The sequence below is a fragment of the Corylus avellana genome, chromosome ca6 (assembly GCF_901000735.1).
Source record: "Corylus avellana chromosome ca6, CavTom2PMs-1.0".
Lineage (NCBI taxonomy): Eukaryota > Viridiplantae > Streptophyta > Magnoliopsida > Fagales > Betulaceae > Corylus > Corylus avellana.
Window position 1 is genome coordinate 2,688,271 of NC_081546.1, and position 22,427 is coordinate 2,710,697.

The 22,427-nt window shown below is 36.6% G+C and overlaps 2 protein-coding genes across 4 annotated transcripts; both read left to right on the forward strand.

Moving 5' to 3' along the window:
- Positions 1-845: 845 nt before the first annotated feature.
- On the forward strand, positions 846-13,403 carry LOC132183752 (ACT domain-containing protein ACR3). Of its 3 annotated transcripts, XM_059597160.1 has the most exons (8): positions 846-1,039; positions 2,621-2,805; positions 3,064-3,109; positions 3,615-3,729; positions 4,126-4,193; positions 4,581-5,201; positions 6,100-6,204; positions 12,894-13,403. In XM_059597160.1, exons 2-8 carry the CDS (start codon positions 2,735-2,737, stop codon positions 13,203-13,205), a joined length of 1,338 nt encoding a protein of 445 aa, XP_059453143.1. In that variant the 5' UTR covers positions 846-1,039; positions 2,621-2,734; the 3' UTR covers positions 13,206-13,403. The 3 variants fall into 3 exon arrangements, with proteins under 3 accessions (XP_059453143.1, XP_059453144.1, XP_059453145.1); XM_059597161.1 differs by lacking the exon at positions 846-1,039 and having other exon boundaries at positions 2,772-2,805; positions 3,637-3,729; XM_059597162.1 differs by lacking the exon at positions 846-1,039 and having other exon boundaries at positions 2,783-2,805; positions 3,623-3,729.
- Positions 13,404-16,636: 3,233 nt separating this feature from the next.
- Positions 16,637-21,348, forward strand: LOC132184859 (F-box protein SKP2B-like). Its single transcript, XM_059598639.1, has 5 exons — positions 16,637-16,763; positions 17,492-17,815; positions 19,238-19,586; positions 19,672-19,813; positions 20,730-21,348. The coding sequence occupies exons 2-5, from the start codon at positions 17,556-17,558 to the stop codon at positions 21,098-21,100; spliced, it is 1,122 nt and encodes a 373-aa protein (XP_059454622.1). The 5' UTR covers positions 16,637-16,763; positions 17,492-17,555; the 3' UTR covers positions 21,101-21,348.
- The last annotated feature ends 1,079 nt before the right edge of the window (positions 21,349-22,427 follow it).

Genomic DNA, 22,427 nt, shown 5'->3' on the forward strand with positions numbered 1-22,427 from the left:
ACAACTGATAGCGGCCAATCTCACGCGCGATTACCAGCACTGTTCAAAGAGGTCTCGTTGTCTAGATAAGACTTTGATGTAACGATTCAGAGTGGACTGAATCTTTTTAGGATTCATTGTTTATAAAATGATAAAATAAAATTATCAAGAATCTTTACTAATCACTTTATCTTATAGATTTTTATGCATTGAAATCTTTATTTTGTCCCAAAAGCTCCTTCTAACATAAGGCCACAGGCATTATTAGCTTATCTATTCTCCATTTCTATTTTAAATTTGTATTGAATTTACTAAAAAAATATTGCATTGGTTTATCTATTCTTAATCTAAACTAACATATGCTTCTTCAAATTAAAAATACTTAATTAAAATAAAATAATTTAATTAGTTTAAATTTAAAATTTTAAAAAGCCCATCTCCGCTTACAACATTTTCGTTCACAACTCTTTATTGCATTAGTATGTCTTGAGAAATGGAATTATCTCAATTTGAAATAAAATGAACAATATTTATTTATTTATTTAATTGTCATGATTTAAAGTTAATATATTTAATCACATTTATTAAGTCAATATTAACACATTTTTTTTAAAAATAAATAAATACACCAATTTTAAATTTTGACAACCTTATCCTTGTGTTGTCGGGCACCCGGGGTCAGAAATAGGGCGTGTGAGCACGCGCCCAAGGAGTGTGGGACTAGGCTATTATCCTACACCACACGTTGATAGGGAGGTGTTTGGTCGCCGCTTCATTTTCCTCATTTATAAATAAACCCCAATTTGTCTTCTCTTAAATCTTTAATCACGGCTAATTATTTTAAAAGACATCCGCCACGCCATGCCCAAGTGTACGATTCCATTTCTTTTAGAGAGACAGAGAGACTGAGCGGGCACTGGTTTGTAGTGCGTGCGTGCGTGCGTTGGAGGAGCGATAGAGAGAGAGAGAAACTGGTGGTGTTCTTGTCTGTCTGATGAACACACCTCTTCTCTTCTCTCTATGCTCCGTTTGAGGATTCCAACAGCGTTCAATTTCCGAGGTAACTGTCTCTCTTCTCTTCTTTCTTTCGTTCTCCGCTGTGATCCTCTGTTCAACGTGTCTGCCAAATTCTGTGCTTTCTTTCTGTGTATCTCCTAGGATTGGATTTCTTTTCTGCATGAGCTTCTAATTAAATATACCATAATTATTAAACTGCATTTTATTCCTTCTCTATCTCTGCATGTTATTAATAGCTTCAATTGGAAATTTAATTTAATTTCTTTGAATTTAAGAAATCAATCCACTTCTATTTTTTCTTTTCTCCGATGATGTCAGCCGGTCAGAGTCTCTTGAATTGCGTGAAAATGTAGAGGAATCAAATTTCCATGTTTTTGTTGTTTATTGTGTTTTCACTTTGCAAGCTGCTTAGAGTTTCAGTCTCAACCTCCGTAGAGAAACAAAATTTCATGACCGTAATCAAAGAATCAACACACATATTCTATCCGAAATCCTCGCCAACAGTACTGCAAGCACGACCTCTTCCAATTGGTGGAGCTTCCGTGATAATGATATGGCCGACTGATGCTTGAATTGAAATAGATTGGCTACAATCATGAGATGGAAATCAACGGTCGTGATCTTTGGTTTGACCTCCTGTGATGATTGGTCACCATTGTTAGAATCAATAGCTTTATTTATGTCACCTTATGAAGCTGTCTGTCTGTTCTGTCGTTAGTTATATACACAACGGTTTGTTGCGTCACACTCACCTACAATTGACCTGTTGTTGCAAATGGGTCTGATTTCAATGTTATTCTTATAGAAAAAAATAAAAAAAGGATCTTTCTTTTATAAATATTTTACAAAATCTTATCTCCACAATCAATCATGTCAAGTTACAGTTTCTATTTTGTCAAATTTGTAAAGCAAAGTTGAAAGAATACCCATTATTGTTTATCCTCAAAAAAACCCCAACCCTCCATTTCTTCTCTTCGCCCAAAAAAAATTCCAAGTTTTGCAATCTCATTCACGCATATTGCCTATTGGCATGTTCCACGTTTCTTTTCCCTGGGTTTTAATGTTATGGTGTGGTCCATCGCACTTAAACCCTATTTACTATTTACTTCTTTTTCACTTTAAGAACTTTCAACCCAGGAAGCAATAAAAACTTTTTCACAAAAATTCAGATTTCTTTATGCAGTATCTTACTCATGTAATTAAACCAAGAGTTTACCCTCTCTCTCCTTTTTTTCATCTTTGTTTTTCCTCTTTGTTTTGTATAACTGAGAAAATATAAGGAAAAAAAAAATGGTTAATATTTTTAAGTGGACCAAAGCTTATTAGCTTAGACTTTTGGGCCAGAAGTGGTGTCTTAATATATATATTAACTTACTCTTGTTTGACTCGGTTAGTTTCCGCTGCTGATACATAGATGAAAGAGCCTATGCTGAAAAGATTTTAGCTTATCTCCAAACTCTAGTGAAGCTCTCTTTTTTGTTTCTGTTTCTCCCAAATCAGGATCTAGACTTTAGGCATGATGGGGACTTGTATACGAGTCTCCCTCATGGTTTCTTTCTAAAATGTTGGTCTATACTAATTTTAATATGCCATGTGGGTTAGCTAAGAAAGTGATCAATAACAGGTGGAAAATCAGTGCTTGCAACATTGGTGAATCGTACCAGCAAACAGGCTAGTGTTAATCCCTCTGTGACATAGGAAAAGAGACATAAGCTTGATTGCAGAAGGCTTGAACTCAATGGCAAAAGTTTGTTGGCCATACTTTGATCCTGAATACGAGAACATGAGCACCAGAATCAATCCTCCAAGGTACTCTTTTATCTCCTATGTCCCTTGTAAGAAAAATAGTTCTCAAGTAAGATAGCATGTTAGGTAATCTCAGTAGTCCAATCACAATAACAACATGATCATGATGAAATAAATTAGAAGCTGGCTAGTCACGGCCTGTTTTATTTTCTGATTTTATGGATTCCAATAGTACCTATTGACATCATATGATGAATTCCCCAACATTAGTTGCTGGCGCCATTGAATTGTTTCCATGATGTAACTCTTTTCTGCTTGCAGGGTGTCTGTAGACAACATTAGTTGCCGCGACTATACTCTAATCAAGGTAAATTCTGATACATTTAATTGTTATGCTTCATTCCATGTGGCATGAGAGAAAGGGTTTCAACGTTTCTAATTACAGTTTCGCCATTTTCACATAGAAATAATATAAAAAGATGAAGTTACTTTAATTTCCTCTTTTTAGGTTGAGTTTGAAATTTGTCAACCTAAGCATCACAAACGCATCTACAAAATTCCAGCCCAAGTTAGTTCATATGACAGGTGGATCATGCTTAACCCCACTTATGTTGCAACAACTTGCCTATGTCTTCCTCGAGTAAAAATTGTTTTAGAAAATTTGAATTTCTAATTACAGCTGAAAATTATAGAGGCAAATTTTAACCAAAGTGAAATAAAAGGACTCCAAATTACCCAAGGCCAAAAGAATCATCTGAGCTAGTTTACCACATGCACAACATACAGCATCTGCACAATATCATATCCCTAGATTTTCTTCTTTGCACTTATCTCCTAGATATCATGTAGAGGTTATGGAATGTGATGTGTAGGTTGACAGTGTTAACAAACCAGGAATTCTGTTGGAAGTTGTGCAAATCCTGACAGATCTTGACCTCATCATCACCAAAGCCCACATCTCCTCTGATGGTGGATGGTTCATGGATGGTATGTATATGAATTAATTTTTGCTTGATATATACTTGGGCTATTCTTCCTTAGTATTGTATGAGCACAGTAGAATTTGGTTATCTGGCTACGCCTGTGGACTGTAGTATAAATTGGCCAGACACAAAGAAGAAAAATAAGGAACTTTGACCCTTGCTAAAAGTGATATTGCATCTGGCCCTGCATGTTGGTACCTAAATGCACTTGTTTCCAGAAAAGAAAAACCATGTGTTTTCCATTTTAGGCTGGGAAAATCTACCAACAACTTAGTCATTCATATGGATTAAAAATAGTTCCTAGAAAGGCATCCTGTTTATGTCTCTCTCACTGCGTGCCTGGATGCACAGATACATATTGAACAATAGTTGACACGGTTGAAACTCTTTTAATGGACAGTATTTCACGTCACGGATCAACAAGGACACAAGATAACAGATAACAAAACCATCGACTACATAGAGAAGGTAATACTTTTCTTCTCTCATATCTGCTTTGATGTTTCACTTAAAAGTCAGTAAGGGGTATGCAATTAAACCACTTGGTCATGTGGATTATTGGCATCCACCATAATTTGAATAACTGCAATAATCATGTGGTTGATGAAAATGTCCACTTTTGGGGTCCCATTTGAGCATTCACTTACAAAGCATAGTACGAAGGGTTACTAACATTTCACTAGGATTGGAAGTCCATTGATGATACTACCTTCAAGAAGAGAAGGTCCTTCCCTCTCTGGGAGCTGAAAGAACTGAAGAAAATGGGTACTCTGTTGACACCATACAGAGTAATGGAAATATTATCTTCATGTCACTTATCAATTGCAAATTTTTCAACTTTTTTTGATACAACAGGCTCTAGGACCAAATGGGCACACGAAGAAGAACGGGGTGAAGACTTGGCCAGGAAAAATAGTTGGGGTGCACTCCATTGGAGATCACACAACTATTGAGCTCATTGGCAGGGACCGCCCTGGTCTCTTATCAGAGATCTCTGCTGTCCTTGCCAACCTCCACTTTAATGTTGTTGCAGCTGAAGTGTGGACACACAATAGGCGAATAGCATGTGTTGCTTACATCAATGATAATACTACAAACCGTGCCGTGGATGACCCAAACAGATTATCTGTTATGGAGGAGCAGCTCAAGAACATCTTATGCGTGTGTGAGGATGACAAGGAAGTGGGCTGCACAAGTTTCTCCATGGGGTTCACCCATATTGATAGACGGCTCCATCAGATGTTTTTTGCTGATAGGGATTACGAAGGAGGTGGAGTGATAACTGAGGTTGATTATCCTCCCAGTTTCAAACCAAAAATTACAGTTGAGCGTTGTGAGGAAAAAGGGTACTCAGTGATCAGTGTCCGGTGCAAAGATCGTGCAAAACTGATGTTTGACATTGTGTGCACACTCACAGACATGCAATATGTTGTTTTCCATGCCACTGTTTCATCAGATGCGCCCTACGCATCACAGGTACACGAATACTGATTTCTGATGAATAATTGAATAAAGTTAATTTCAAATTTATTTTCAAGTAAAATGCAATTAAAAACAAATATTTCGCATGGTTAATGTAGATGCTCATAAGAGTCATAACAAACACTATTTATAACATCAAATGACTTCAAGTTGCTTGTCATATATATCTGCTGGGTTAGTGTAGATGCTCATAATCGGAACTAATTATGTGGCACGAGTAAAAAGCAGTACCTTAATACCACTCTTCACTATATATATATAAATTATTTTTGAAATCCTTTGATGGATACTGTGACACTCTAAAAAGTTTGTCTCATATTGGGTGGAAGGATTGTCCACATTGTGTGGGTGTATTACAAAAGTGTAGATGGATGCTAAGTTTCACATTGATCTTTATTAGTGAAACTGGGCTTTATAAGTCATTTTAGAGAGCTTGAATTATAATTTAACTAGTCATTTTAGAGTAATGGTGCAGATGTCATGTAGCTAACACTTTACTTAAGTCGTTACGTAATCATGCACTTAGCCATGTGTAAATTGTACAATTTCTAACTGAACTAAAGTAGCTTTCACGTGCAAAAAATCCAGACACCAAATTTGACATATTTTTATAAGGAATCCATCTTTACCTTTTGTAGCATTATAATTGCCCTTATGTTTTGCGCAAGTCCACTTTGAGGGTTCAGGAAGTGACTTCTCCACATACTTTATTATCAGTTTCTTTGGTGACTCGAGCATTTTGTAGTCAATACCCATTTTGATGCCATTGTAGTTAGATTGCCTCTTTGGAAAGGATATAAGAAATAAATGAAAGGGATTACATTTACGACTGATATTTCCATGCCATAGAGGTTTGGTGAGGGTAACTGGACTAACGTGCATATATTTGTAGGAGTATTATATTCGTCATGCGGATGGGTGCACACTCAATACTGAAGCAGAGGAGGACAGAGTCATCAAATGTCTTGAAGCAGCTATTGAAAGAAGAGTAAGTGAGGTATGTGAAAAGTCAAACCAAGGTTTTGTGCTCACCATTCTTTCTTACATAGAGCAGATAGAAGTCATATTCTGGTTAACATAGGATCTCTTTCATTGTTCTGCAGTTAGCCAAAAAAAAGGGAATAATATTAGTTCGATAATCATGCACTTACATTTTTCATATTTCAAGTGTTTTTTACTCTTCTTGCTCGAGTCAGTTGTCACATCATAGACCTATGGCCTCAGTTCATTGCTTATCAAGACCTATGATCAATGTGATTTCATCTATATCCAGCAATCAAACTCTGTTTTGCGCATGTGACTTGTGAATTACAAAAATGGAGAGGAGACCACTACACCCATGAAATTTTACAGTTCATAAATGTTGAAAAATTGGCTCATAGTAGACAAAAAGGAAAGACTTTGTCTCTTAGTCAAACTTGTCATGCTCTTCTTCTCTTGACTAAAAGACTTTGTCTCTTAGTCAAACTTGTCATGCTCTTCTTCTCCAATTACACCGTATGAAGCCTTCTCCAACAATGAAGTCTCTTCATTTAAGAGTTTGCATTAACTCTTTAGTAATTCCTTTTGTCAACAAAAGAAGCAACTACATTATCTCCTTCATCATTTCTTCATTTGTCAACAAAAGGAGCAAGCCATTGTTTTTGACTTCTTGTACAATATGGTTATAAATATCCATTGGTTTTACTGCAAGGAAGGAGTCGAGAGAGTGTGCTGGTTTTTTCTGTAAGAGATTGAAAAATTTGTATTGCTCTACAGAAATTAGGAAGAACCAGTATTGTTTTGAGTGTGAGGAAGAAATTGGGTGTATTTGGGGATTTGGGTTTGTGAGTGTTTTAATACTCTTTTGTGTCTCCCCTTTTGAAAGTGAAATCTCTCTACTGTTGCACCGTGGATGTAGGCAAGTTGCCGAACCACGTAAATCTTGTGTTCTTGTTGTTATTGTTGTTTATTTTTCTTTAAACATTATATCACGTTTGTTCCGCTTGATTGATTGTGTGAGAGATTCGCGACCTTTTGCACAACAAATTGGTATCAGAGCTTTGGGTTTCAACCTAGGCAATTGTTTGGGTGATTTAGTGTTTTATTGAAAAATTTGGAGTACCACGATGACGGAGGAATTAACTTCGAAATCTGGTGGACCTGCACCTGTGGTGAGATCTGTTGTCTCGAATGCAAAATTCGATGTTGAAAAGTTTGATGGACGAAATAACTTCGGCATGTGGCAATGCGAAGTTATGGATGTCTTGGCGCAACAAGAACTTGATGTGACTCTGGAGGACAAGCCAGAGGAGATGTCAGAAGCAGATTGGAAAAAGCTTAATCGTCAAGCTTGTGGAACAATCAGGCTCTGTCTTGCAAAGGATCAGAAGTATTTTGTTATGAAGGAATCTATGGCAAAGGAGTTGTGGAACAAGCTGGAGGACAAGTATATGACCAAGGGCATCGAAAATAAGCTCTATTTGAAGAGGAAGTTTTTCGGCTTCAGGTATGTTGAAGGTACTTCTATGCCAGAGCATTTGAATAATCTCAATAAAATACTTGCTGATTTGCAAAATTTAGATGTTAAAATTGATGATGAAGATAAAGCTGTGGTGTTGATTAATTCGCTTCCGGATACATATGAACATCTTGCTACTACTTTAATGTATGGTAAAGATACGCTTAAATTTGATGATGTATCTAATGCACTAACGAACGATGAGTATCGAAGGAAGGATAAGCAGGCACACAGTGGAACGTCAGGGGCCTTGACAGTAAGAGGCAGATCTGAAAGTAAGAAACCCTTGGGTAGGAACCGTTCTGCTTCAAGGAAAAGAGGCACTTCATCAGACAGGAAATTTCTTGCGAAGGATGAATGTGCGTTTTGTCGTCAGAAAGGTCACTGGAAGAAGGATTGTCCTAGAATACAAGCTAAGGGCAAGGAGCATAAAGCTAATGTGGTGAGCACGAAAATTGAAGATTCAGATTCAGATGTTGCTTTGGCTGGAGCATCTTTTGATTGCCATTCAGAAGGGTGGATAATGGATTCAGCTTGTACCTTTCATATTTGTCCAAACAAGGAATGGTTTTCTAGTTTGGATTTGATTGATGGTGGAGTAGTTCTTATGGGAAATGACGTCGCCTGTAAGACGAAAGGGATAGGAAGAATCCGGTTGAAGTTGCATGATGGAACAGCTAGAGTTTTGAAAGAAGTTCGGTATGTACCGGACATGAAGAAAAATCTGATTTCTTTGGGTGCTCTTGATTCGAGAGGCTACAAAATCACTATGGAGAATGGAATCATGAAAGTGATTTCTGGTGCACTAGTGGTGATGAAAGCTGCTCGACAAAATAATTTGTATCATCTGCAAGGGACTACCATTATAGGAGCAGCTGCCACAATTTCTGACAACTCTAAAAAGGTAATCCCTGATAGAAATAAATTATGGCATATGAAATTGGGTCATGCAGGTGAGAAGGCTTTGCAAGGGTTAGCAAAGCAAGGTCTGTTGGATGGTGCCACAACAGGCAAATTTGGATTCTGTGAACATTGCATTCTGGGCAAGCAGACAAGAGTCAAGTTTGGCACAGCAATTCACAACACAAAAGGGACTCTTGATTATGTTCACACAGATGTATGGGGACCTACGAAGGTTCCATCATTGGGAGGTAAACATTATTTTGTTACCTTTGTTGATGATTTTTCTAGGAAAATTTGGGTGTACAGCATGAAGCATAAAGATGAAGTCTTGGGAATTTTCTTGACATGGAAGAAAATGATCGAAACTCAAACTGGCAGAAAAATTAAAAGACTGAGGTCAGATAATGGCGGTGAGTACACATCGGATCCTTTTTTGAAGATATGCCAGGATGAAGGGATTGTCAGACACTTCACGGTCAGTAGGACTCCGCAACAGAATGGGGTGGCAGAACGCATGAACCGTACTATTCTGGAGAAGGTACGATGTATGTTGTCCAATGCCGGATTGGGCAAGAGTTTTTGGGCTGAGGCTGTGAATTATGCATGTCACCTTATAAATAGGTTGCCAGCTGCTGCAATTGATGGAAAAACTCCTACTGAAGTGTGGTCAGGTAAACCGGCTAATGATTATAATAAATTGCATGTTTTTGGTTGCCCAGCATATTTCCATGTCAAAGATAGCAAGTTGGATCCGCGAGCCAAGAAAGCTGTATTCTTGGGATTTAGCACAGGTGTGAAGGGATACAGACTCTGGTGTCCCGAGTTGAAGAAAGTTATTCTTAGCCGAGATGTAACTTTCAATGAAGATGAAATGGTCAGAAAATGCAAGGTGGAGAATTCTCAAATTGAAGAATCTGATCATTCTACAGGAAACACTACGCAGCAGGTGGAGCTTGAGGTTCCAAAAGTATCTGTGCAACCTGAACAGATAAACTTCCCACTTGAGACCGAAGAGGAGATTTCAAATGAATTTGAAGAAGAGATCCCAACCCAAAGGTCTCTAGAGCAACCAGACTCTATTGCAGTCAGTAGACCAAGGCGAGAAATAAGGAAGCCAGCTCGGTATACTGACACAGTAGCTTATGCACTACCAATTACCGAAGATGATATTCCTTTAACCTACAAAGAGGCAATTGGCAACTCAGAGAAAGCTAGGTGGAAGGAAGCCATGAGTGAGGAGATGCAGTCTCTTTACAAGAATCAAACTTGGGAGGTGGTTCAACTACCAAAAGGAAAGAAGGCAATTGGGTGCAAGTGGGTATACACCAAGAAGGAGGGTTCTACAGAGCAAGATGGCATTCGTTTCAAAGCCAGATTGGTAGCCAAGGGTTACGCTCAGAAGGAAGGTATTGACTATAACGAGGTGTTTTCTCCAGTTGTTAAACACTCTTCCATACGTGTTTTATTGGCTTTGGTTGCTCAGTTTGATCTTGAGCTAGTGCAGCTAGATGTGAAAACTGCTTTCTTGCATGGGGACCTAGAAGAAGATATTTATATGACTCAGCCAGATGGGTTCAAAGTTGTTGGTAAGGAAAATTTGGTCTGCAAACTGAACAGATCGCTGTATGGTTTGAAGCAATCTCCTAGACAGTGGTATAAGCGATTTGATCAGTTTATGATGGGTCAAAAGTACACAAGAAGCCAATTTGATCACTGTGTGTATTTTCGCAAGCTACAAGACGGTACTTTCATTTATTTACTTTTATATGTTGATGATATGTTAATTGCATGTAAAAGTATTGTGGAGATTGATAGGTTGAAGGCTCAGTTGAAAAATGAGTTTGAAATGAAAGACCTTGGAGAAGCCAAGAAGATTCTTGGTATGGAGATTACTCGAGAGAGGTTGAAAGGTATTGTTTGCCTAACTCAAAAACAATACTTGAAGAAGGTTTTGAAGCGTTTTGGTATGGATGATAATACCAAACCTACAACTACTCCATTGGCGCCACACTTCAAGCTTAGCGCCGCTATGTCTCCGAGTACAGATGAGGAACATGATCACATGACTCATGTTCCATATGCAAATTTGGTGGGTAGCTTGATGTATGCTATGGTGTGTACGAGGCCTGACATTTCGCAAGCAGTCAGTATGGTGAGCAGATATATGCATGATCCAGGAAAAGGGCACTGGCAAGCAGCGAAGTGGATTCTACGGTATATTCTGGGTACTATAGATGTTGGTTTGAAGTTTGAACGAGTTCAGAATGGACTTGATAAAATTTTAGTTGGTTATGTGGATTCGGACTATGCTGGTGATTTGGATAAAAGACGATCTACAACAGGTTATGTCTTTACACTAGCAGGAGGACCAGTTAGCTGGAGGTCAACTTTGCAAACTACAGTTGCTTTGTCGACTACTGAAGCTGAATATATGGCAGTTGCTGATGCCATAAAGGAGGCAATTTGGTTACATGGTTTGATTGAGGACTTGGGTAGTTTTCAGAAGCATGTGAAAGTTTTGTGTGATAGTCAGAGTGCTATTCATTTGGCGAAGAACCAAGTTCATCATGCTCGAACAAAACACATCGATGTCCGTTTCCATTTTGTTCGTGAAATTATGGAAGAAGGAGACATTCTTCTTCAAAAGATTGGAACTGCAGATAATCCTGCAGATATGCTAACCAAAGTGGTTACTGGAGCTAAGTTCAAACATTGTTTGAGCTTAGCCAATATCGTGAAGATTTGAAGCAAATTGGGAGTGCAACAGTGAAGTAGAGAATATTCGCCAAGGTGGAGAATTGTTGAAAAATTGGCTCATAGTAGACAAAAAGGAAAGACTTTGTCTCTTGGTCAAACTTGTCATGCTCTTCTTCTCCAATTACACCGTATGAAGCCTTCTCCAACAATGAAGTCAAATTGTTGAAAAGTTTGCATTAACTCTTTAGAATTCCTTTTGTCAACAAAAGAAGCAACTACATTATCTCCTTCATCATTTCTTCATTTGTCAACAAAAGGAGCAAGCCATTGTTTTTGACTTCTTGTACAATATGGTTATAAATATCCATTGGTTTTACTGCAAGGAAGGAGTCGAGAGAGTGTGCTGGTCTTTCCTGTAAGAGATTGAAAAATTTGTATTGCTCTACAGAAATTAGGAAGAACCAGTATTGTTTTGAGTGTGAGGAAGAAATTGGGTGTATTTGGGGATTTGGGTTTGTGAGTATTTTAATACTCTTTTGTGTCTCCCCTTTTGAAAGTGAAATCTCTCTACTGTTGCACCGTGGATGTAGGCAAGTTGCCGAACCACGTAAATCTTATGTTCTTGTTGTTATTGTTGTTTATTTTTCTTTAAACATTATATCACGTTTGTTCCGCTTGATTGATTGTGTGAGAGATTCGCGACCTTTTGCACAACAATAAAAATTATTGAGAGAGATGTTTTAGACACCATCCTAATCCACTTGTTATTTATAGAAATCGTTTCCTGGTAAAGTGAAATATTAACACGAGATTGGTTATAAACAGTGAAACCGTGCTTATACATGTGTTTTCCACTGAACCGCAATAAAAGATCGTAAAATGATTTTAATCTATGTTCTCAACTAAATTACCAGAATGTTCTATTTCTGGAAAAGCATAAGTGCAGAATTGACCAAACTGTAAAAAACACAGAAGTCTAGACTAAGATTTTTTTAATCAGAAAGCTGTCTGAAACATGAAGTCCAGATAGAGCTGCTTTCAGGACACATATAAGAAAGATAACAGTAATATGAACTTACAAAGATATATCTCAAGATCATTGAAAAAGTTGCTATTTTTTTGTAACAGTACATCTGTAGTCTATGATGTCAGGAATATGTTTTTGCTCAGTTTTTTTTTTTTTTTTCTAGTTTTTATTCCTTTTTCCTTAATTTTTAACCTATGGGATCCTAGTTATGTGGATGCAATATTCTGAAGAAGTGCCTAAAAATTCAATGTAACCCTCCTGCTTTTATATTGAAGCTTAATAATTTACCCCCAGTAAATCATTGCAGTTACTCAACAAAGAAAGTATATGAAGAGGATTTTGAACATTCAGCTTATTTAGGAAAAGGGCTTAAATGCAACATAAGGGCCTTTTTTTTTTTTTTTAACAGTACTAGCAAATTAATAATAGAACAATCACTCTGATCTTGTTCATTGGATCCATATTATTGTTTCTTTCATAAATGTTATCAAATCAAATACAAGAAACACATAATCTCTTGCCAGCTTTAGATAATAGATACCGATGACCATGGATGCAGGGTCTAAGCCTAGAGCTGTGTGCAAAGGATAGAGTAGGGTTACTATCGGAAGTAACAAGGATTTTGCGAGAGAATGGGTTGTCAGTCATCCGAGCGGGTGTGACAACAGTTGGGGAGCAAGCAGTGAACGTTTTCTACGTTAGAGATGCTTCGGGGAAACCAGTGGATATGAAGACTATTGAAGTACTTCGCAAAGAAATCGGACACAGAATCAAGCTTAATGTGAAGAAGGTCCCAGTAAGTGCAAAGGCAACTGAGGCCAAAACAAGCTTCTTCTTTGGAAACTTGTTGGAAAGGTTCTTCTTAGCTTGAAAACTATGTCCATATGACTCTAAAAAACCACATTGGAAGCGTACAGAATAATGAAGCTGTGTGTTATCATTGTAATAAACATGAATGCTTGCAATGTTATGTTGCTTTCTTTCTGTGTTTCTGTTTATGTTTGTATTGGGTAAAACAGGGGAGAATAATGAGTTTATTAGGCCATGCAATTTTATTTCAGTTTTATTAGTTTGTAGTATTTAATTTTTAAGAGTTAGTTATTTTGTAATAATTCAATAATCCCGCTTACCCTAAAGCCAGTCAAATTAAGGTTAGGAGGACTAAAACACCTTACCCCTTGGGAGCAGTTTTGGGAGTGTGGGTCCAAAAAAGATGGAAAAACTTAATGGAGGGGCTAACTTGTCACAATTTGGTAGTTTATGGAAGTCAAATGTCACTTTTTAAACTTTGAATAATAAAATGCAAAGTACTTTCTCCTAAAATTTTAGATGAACAACGCAGTATCATGTACACCCACCATTAGATGCAATAAAAGTATGACTTTTAAGCCAATTTTATCCCTCAAAGGTGTAATAGTAATCCATCCCAAGTTGCATCAACTTTGGGGATAAAGTCCTACCTATGAATTATCAGGCACGTCACCTTCACAAAGGGGGAGGAGTGTAGGCTTGGATAGTTTACATAATTTGGTAAACTGGTGACAGGCAACAGGGCCCACAAGAACAATTAAGACTAATTTAACTGTCACTTATTAAGCAAATAACTGTCATCTTATATATAAGAAACATGCGTACGCAAAGCAAAGATAATATGGAAATGACACGATAGCCGACAAAGTTACTAGTGTGAGTGCCTAAAAGGATCAGATATAGGCCATAGACACGCCCAAGGGGATAAGCTTCTCATGATCAATTATTGTGTAACAGAACAAATTCAGGAATTTCAGGTTACTTTCATCACATCAAATCATGCAACTTCTCTTGGATCATCAACAGAACGTATCCAGACGAAAAACAGGGCACAATTCATGAGGAACTTGGAGGAGATGGTAATTTTGAGGGAAAAATATAAAAAAACTTCTTAAACTATCAGTCGTTTTCAATTTAGTTTCTTAATATTTTAAAAATGATAAAATAGCCTCTCAAATTACCAAATTATTGCATTTTGACCACTCCGTTAGTCAAAACCGTTAGTTTGGACGAAAACTGTAAAACGACGTCGTTTTGTTAGGGATAAGTTACTACAATGCCCTTTTATAAAAAAAAAAAAATTTGGAAAAAAATATAAAAAAACCTCTCAAACTACCAGCCGTTTTTATTTTAGCCCCCTAATGTTCAAAAAGTGATAAAGTAGCCTCCCAACAAAACGATATCATTTTGTAGTTTCCATCCAAATTGACAATTTTGACTAACAGAGTGACCAAAATACAATAGTTTGATAGTTTGGGAGACTACTTTATCACTTTTAAAATATTAGGGGGCTAAATTGAAAACGGCTAGTAATTTGGAGAGCTTTTTTATATTTTTTCCTAATTTTAATTTGGTTTAATAAAAAAGAAAAAGAAAAAAAAAAAGCTATAATAAATTATAATAATATAGTGGAAAGCCGAAAGGAAACTATATATGCTCCCCACTACAAACTCATTGTGGAAGCCATCTACTGATTGTGGACCTCTAGTAAATAATTTGCTGTGATTTGTTTTTCTTTCTTTTTCTACGATATGATTGTGGACGTGATGTAGTGAAGCATGAGTCAGTAAATTAGCGGCTGAGATGCATCTATGATTATTTGTGATATTCTTTTTTGTTAAGAAAGATTTGATAAAGAGAAAAGTGAGGATAAGATAAGATCAGACGTTTAATACATATTCCTGAGCATCAAAAATATCACCATACAACAATAGACACTGCCTGCAATCATGGCTTTCATAAATGATAAACAATTAAACATCATCGTTTCAAATTCAGTGTGTCATTTAAACCAAAAAGACAAATTTCAATTGCAATTTAAAGCTTTTGTACAATCAAATATATGTTGACTTATTGTCACATTCTTTTCTTTCTGTTCTTATCTACATGATTATTAATGATGACAACTACAATTTCTTTAAAATTGTGAATTTAACATTCATTATATCCAACTGCTTAGATAATTAATATCTATTAACATATTAATTAATGATTAAATTCTGATTTTTTTAAGGAGAATGCCGAGTGTTTTTCTGATCCTAGATAAATATTATTTTCTAAAAAAGCAAAAAAGAAACTGTCTCTTATTCCTCTCACCCAATTTTTATAAAATAATATTCACTTACAACCAAGAAAACACCAGAAAACACTAAGAGAATACCTAGTATTTTCCTTTTTATTTAACCAAAAGGTGTTCTCCTGATTTTAGGTGAACGGTTAATATTATTTTCTAAAAATTATGTAAAATTTAAAAAATAATACTTACCTAAGACCAAAAAAATAACAAACAAACAAACGGAACAACATCTAACATTCCCGTTAACCAAATATAAGGTGCCTAAAGATGGACAATTCTAAACAAATCCAAATGTTCGGTTTAAGCATCAATGACAAGAAAAGCAAATTAAAGGGACATTAACATTAACACGCAAGGTTGAGTTGTCGTGATGTATTTTCCTGAAGGCACAACAATAATTACATTTAATAATATCATATAAATACATATATATATATATATATATAGATAGATGTCTTCTTTATGACAATATAATAATATCATGCGAAATAAATATTTTGCGAAGAATGCATTTATGAAAATAAAAAAAATTGGAATCTTTAACTATTGCCAAGGAGAAAAGAAAAAAGAAATACATGGTCAATGGTTATTGAAATTATTATAATCAAATTATACTTGGTCAATGATTTTTATTCAAGTAGAAGCTGTACACAACTGTTGCTGATAAACAAAATTTATCTTTGACAACAAGTTTTTATAGTTTTTTTTATTTTCTCCAATATATATATATATATTTTGGAGAAAAAAAATTAAAAAAGAAAATTCCAAACGGAGTTTACTGTGCAGGTAACAATAAAAAGCAAAGCCGGTAATGGCAAACCTAAAGACAAGGCATCTCGGGATGTTTTTCGTCGGATTGCTTTTGAACGCGGCTTCGGTTTTGCACAAATGGAACATTCGACACACGGCCAATCCCTTCGCTCGCCCTCTATTCTCTTCCTCCGTCAATCTCGTACGCACATCTTCCACTATTGCATTTCCCTTTGTTTTTCCTCTTTGGCTTCTTTTCTTTTGCGTTTTCCAATCAAATTCTGATCAAGTCAAGACCACTTTCCTTGGGACCCACGCCATCCCATCAGATCCCACGGCCAACAAAGCAAGTGCCACGTGGTGGCCTACGCGTCGCTAATCGACCACCACCGTACTCTTCTCCCTCCTTTTTGTTTCTCTTTTGCCTCGGTCTTAAGTGTTATAAAAATCAAAATATAAGAATGGTTTACAGGTACATACAAAGTCATAGGGAGCCGCTCCTCTCATTGTAGAACAAAACGAGCAAAACTGATCAAAGCTATAAGCTTTCGCTAACCTAGTCTCCTTGCAAAGGTATATAATCAAAACCCTAACTTTTCTTTGGCAGATTATTTGTTTGTTGCTGATTTTTTTTTCGTTCATATCATCAACTGGTTTGTCAAATTTTAATCTTTAATGAATGGGTCTTGAAGAGGTATCTAATTATTCTTTTCCTCCTAAAGATTTCTTGTAGGAATTCAGAGGTTTTGACCAGAAGGTTTTGGTTTTGGACTAAAAAGTAGTCTCTTTTTTTTATTTTTTTATTTTTACGTTTTAGCGATCATTTATCGTTAGAACTTGAGCTTCCTCGGGCCAATACCCAGTTTATTTTCAGGTTCTCGAAATGGGTGTTTCTGTTTTTACAGAAAAGAGGGTTATTTGGGTTTTTTTTTTTAAAAAAAAAAAATTTCAGCTCTGTTTGTCATTGAATTTCCCTGCTGTGGCCAATACCAGTTTTATTGATCACCATGTACTTGCCTGTGAATAACTCGAGCACGTACATGTGAAAAAGTATAAAGGCTAGTTATTAAATTCCTGGGTTTTGATTGTAACTGTGAAATTATTCATCCAATTTTTTTTTTTGGGGTGAAATTTACTCTGCGATTTACACCTCTGCCAATCTCTTATGGTGGTGATACATGGGTCTGTTGTTTTTCCCAATTTATTCGTATGTCAGTTTACTACACGTTTTTTTGTCTCTGAGTTCAAGGTCTTGGAATTTGTAGATGCTTATCCATTTCCTCCTCTTTATTTGGTGACAGAACCGAGGAATTTTGTTGTTATCTATATAAAGGAAGTGAAAGGTGCGCTCAGGCTGAGAGTAAAATGGTGGGTAAAGACAACTTGAAGACGGAGGACTTGAACTTGTGCTTTGAGAAGCTTATGATGTTTGGTGGAAGTGGGATTGGAAAAGGGGGAGCGAAAATGGAAGGTGGTGTCATCACTGAGTGGAAGGATATTCCTATGGAGCTCTTGTTGCAAATCGTTTCGCTTGTTGACGATCAGACGGTGATCGTGGTGTCTGGAGTGTGTCGTGGGTGGAGAGATGCTATTTGCTTGGGCCTTACCCATCTCTCTCTCTCATGGTATATATTTTCGCTGGCTTATTTTCACCATCTCTCCCTTAAGTGTTTGCGGTGTTATGTTTTCCTGGGTTTTGTATCCATTTGTGGACTGTGAGTTGTATGGTTTAATTTTTTGTCCTTCAATTAGAAGAAATTTGAATAATTGCAGTTGGTTGCACTGGCTTTTTTCTATTAATTTTTCATTGGTAGTATATGAGTGGGCGTTTCCCTTGCTTGAATCCAACTTTTATATTTCATCTTTTAATTCTTTATGGATTTAACCCGTTGCCCTGAAAAGGGGAAGGGAATAGAGAAGGATTTCTTACCTATAAGAACTCAGTGCTGCGCAGTTCTGTTGTGGATTCATTAGCTCTGTGGTTGTAAACTCTTACAGCTTGCACTTTGCTTTATTTTGTTCATTATTAATTTTGGGTCATATTATGACAATGTTATGTGGTTGTTTGTAATCTCTTTAGGTATCTTATGATACGAGGGGAAATTAGGGCTTTTTGTCTTAAATTCAATACATTAGTGGACAATCCTCCTGTCATTCTCTCTTGAGCCTGCACCACCTTTGAGGTCATTTTATTATTTATGCCCCATAAAAGAATAAAGCTAGTTTTCTAGGTTTCCTTTTGCTCTTAAGATATTCTTCTATACGACCCCATAGAGTAGGTTGTGGTTTCTGCTTTATCGAGGCATGAATATGATTACGCATCTATTTAAATTGATTTGATACTTTATGTTTCTGCTGGTTTTTAATGAGGGGCTATCATGAATGAGGTGGAAACCTCGGGGCTTATCGTTTGTTTTTTTAGTCCTAAAATAATCCTGGGGATTTATGTGCATTTTGAGTAGTAACCTATTGTATTCGGAAAGATTACATGTATGAACAAAGTAAATTATTCTATTGTCATAACTTCTCTTCTCTCTTTTTCTTTATTGCTGTTATTTGGGATGATGTAGGCACATGTAGAATCAATTACATTTTGCCTTCCGTGGATAGCCTTCATGTCCCACATCCATGTGTTCAGATGTGAACGTGTGTGTGGAAGGCAGTAGTATGTGAAGAATCTTCATTGATACTTTCTTTAGATCCTAATTAATTTGTTGTTTGGGGCCCTATACAATTTCTTTTTTCTTGAGTTTCAAGATTGTCAAGCAGGAAAGAAGAAGTCTTTGAAGTTTTGATGCCCTAAATAATTGATACCTCAATATAGTTTATGTCCAAATGAATGCACTTGATCGTATATTTTCATTTTCTTTTCCTTTGTTTGAAGTGAGATACTCGATATATGTAGTTCATTCGGTTTCTGTTTTACCAAATGGTACATTTGCATATGTTAATGATGTTTTGAAGACATTTTGCTCTGATATTTTGATGTGGTAGTTAGGAATTCCTGTGAATGCCTTACCTACTTGCTGTCATGAACTATTTTTCAGGTGCAACAAGAACATGAACGACTTGGTCCTATCTCTTGCTCCAAAGTTCACGAAATTGCAGAGTCTGACACTGCGCCAAGATAAACCACAGCTTGAGGATAATGCTGTTGAAGCTATTGCAAACTGCTGTCATGATCTGCAGGTCCTGGACCTCAGCAAAAGCTTCAAGCTTAGTGACCGTTCCCTACATGCCCTGGCTCATGGTTGTCCTAATATTACGAAACTCAACATCAGTGGGTGTTCAGCCTTCAATGACCATGCTCTTGCATATCTGGCTGGTTTTTGCAGAAAGTTAAAAGTTTTAAATCTTTGTGGATGTGTCAAAGCTGCTTCTGACATTGCATTGCAGGTATAAATGAGTTACTAAGTACTAAATTGTTCTTTTAAATCTATGTCATAAGAAGTTGAGATAATTCTTCCTAAATGATATGCAGGCTATCGGACGCCACTGCAACCAGTTGCAGTGGTTAAATCTTGGATGGTGTGAGAATGTAAGTGACGTGGGAGTGATGAGTTTGGCGTATGGATGCCCCGATCTCAGAACCCTTGATTTGTGTGGCTGTGTCCTTATAACTGGTATGCATATATAGGGGTAACTACCTCTTTTTTTTTTTTTCTTTTTTCTTTTTTAATGTTAAAGATTATTTTGTAATCTAGGAGAGTTAAGGGTATAATAGTTGGTTCTGTTGCTCGAATTTCACCGAATTTTAAGTCCCTGATGTAGCCATATAATTTGTGTCATGGTTCCTTCTGCAGGCTGGGACCATTTCTACGGGGACTTATAGGATCTTTATTCTTGAGGATGTTCCCCAATATTACTGATCTGTTGTCACCCATCTCTCTCTCTCTCTCTCTCTCCTGCTGCCTGTAAACCAAGTCACTTGATCTTAGGTCTGTCAGTATTCGAAAACTTACATGGTGGATATCTTCACTTTGAACTCTTACAATGTCCATTTCATCTCCACCTACCAGATGTCTTTGCTAACCCATTACAATAGGTCAACTAATTGCGTGATCTGTATACTTGGATGCTTACTGTCCCTGTATGCTCTATCCTTCTTCCTCATCTGTACTTCCTGCTCTTTGCTAATCTTCCTCACAATTACATTTTATGTGTGAACATATATATTTTTAAAGAGTTTTTATGCTTTTAAGTTAATAGTAATAATAGTAATGGTAACCTATACTTATCTAGATAAAGAGAGCATGGATGGGTAAGATGATTCATGTGAGAAGTTCAATATCAGACTGTCCTAAAACAAGGGAAACCCATATAAACTGAAGAAAGAGCCCTAAGATTACAGACTTCAATATACTGTGTTAACTTCAATGAGTGCCTGGAATGGTTACAACCTCATTTGTTTTTTGTTTTTGTTTTTCCTCTATTTCTCTCTCTCTTTTTGTAATTTTGGGCTGACTACCTCATTGGAAGTTTGTTTGTTTGGCTTGTTATGATTGTAAAAATTTTAACTTGTTCATACTTGTAACGCAGATGATAGTGTCATTGCTCTTGCAAACGAATGTATTCATCTGAGATCCCTTGGCCTGTACTACTGTCAGAACATCACGGACAGAGCAATGTACTCTTTGGCCCACAGCAGAGTGAAGAACAAGACTTCAATTTGGGAATCGATGAAAGGAATGAATGATGAGGAAGGGCTTAAGACTCTCAACATCAGCCAGTGCACAGCACTCACCCCCCCTGCTGTTCAAGCAGTGTGCGATTCATTTCCTGCTCTCCACACTTGCTCAGGAAGGCATTCACTTATCATGAGCGGCTGCTTGAACTTAATGTCTGTGCATTGTGCCTGTGCTTTCCATGCACACCGCACAGCCAGCACTTTTCCTCACCCAGCTCATTGAACTGTAGGTTTGCAGCAGCAATCTATTGAAACTCTGTTGGAAGAGCCCAATGAAACAAAATATCCCTTTGTATGTATGTTTGTGTTAATATTTTGAGAACTTTGGTGGCAAGTATGCAAGCCATTTGTTGCTGAAACCTAGTGACAATGAAAAAATTACTTGAGCTCTGTGTTTACGTTTTTTTATCATGTAAATTCTGCAGTTGTGTTGGCTTTCAGAGACTATGTTGATAAAAAATCTGTTGGTGATGGGTATCATGTTGATAATATTTCTCTTTACTAATTTGAATTCATCTACTCACCAACTCAAAATTCCTTAAGGGTGCATATAGGAGAAATTATCATTTATACAGTAGTTGCTTTGAAAGTCATGCCTATGTAGCCCAAAAATATTTTCTTCCTGAGGGATAATTTTCTAGGGTTTTATTTTTAAAATTTTTTTTTTGTTAAGGTTAGAGAAGGCAAGAATTTTGATGGTATTGGCAATCTGGATTACTCAGGCAGTTGGACCATAGGGTCCATGTAATGGGAATAAGAGAGAAAACAAGTAGCTTTAATGGATAGTAGATTTCTAATCAATAAAATTTGTAGCTTTTGATCGGAGCATTATACCAAAAACAAAAGGAAAAGAGCAAATGAGTTTTGGAATTGGAACTAAAGAAAGAACTATCACCGACCATAGAAGGTGGTGGTCCAGTTGGCTCGGCTCAGTGTAAAGTAGGTCATGAATTGGACGCTTGAGGTCGACATTCTCTTAATTATTGTTATCATAGAAACTGCACCACTTTTGGACGTGCTCTTTATCCTTATTGCTCAAAAAAAAAAAAAAAAAAAAAAACACAGAGTCAGTAAATTATAAGTTAGATTAGAATCCAATGTTGGATTAGTGGCATTCAAACAAATAAAAGATCAGTTGTTTTTTTTTTTTTTTTTTGCTAAATTCGGAGCTAAAACATCTTTAAGCAAAGAAGGGAAGCGAAAGTTTAAATAAGAATGGATTTTACTAATAATCTATTAGTATTAAACAGTCCCCAAAAGGTAACTCAATCGGCTAGGACCACACCTAATGAAGCGAAGGTCACTAATTCAAATTTTCCTCCCTCCTCTTGTAGACATGTCAAAATATATATATATACTAGTACTAAACATTGACACGTACATGAAAGATACTGAAATTAATTGGGACTTTTAGTATTAAAGAGAGAATTTAATTGTGAGATAAATAAAGAAGATGGAAGACAAGACTAGGTCCACATATTTTTTTTGTCCACATATGAAAGACAGAAAGAGACCTTATGGGTGACATTAAAGCTTGGACGGAAGTATTG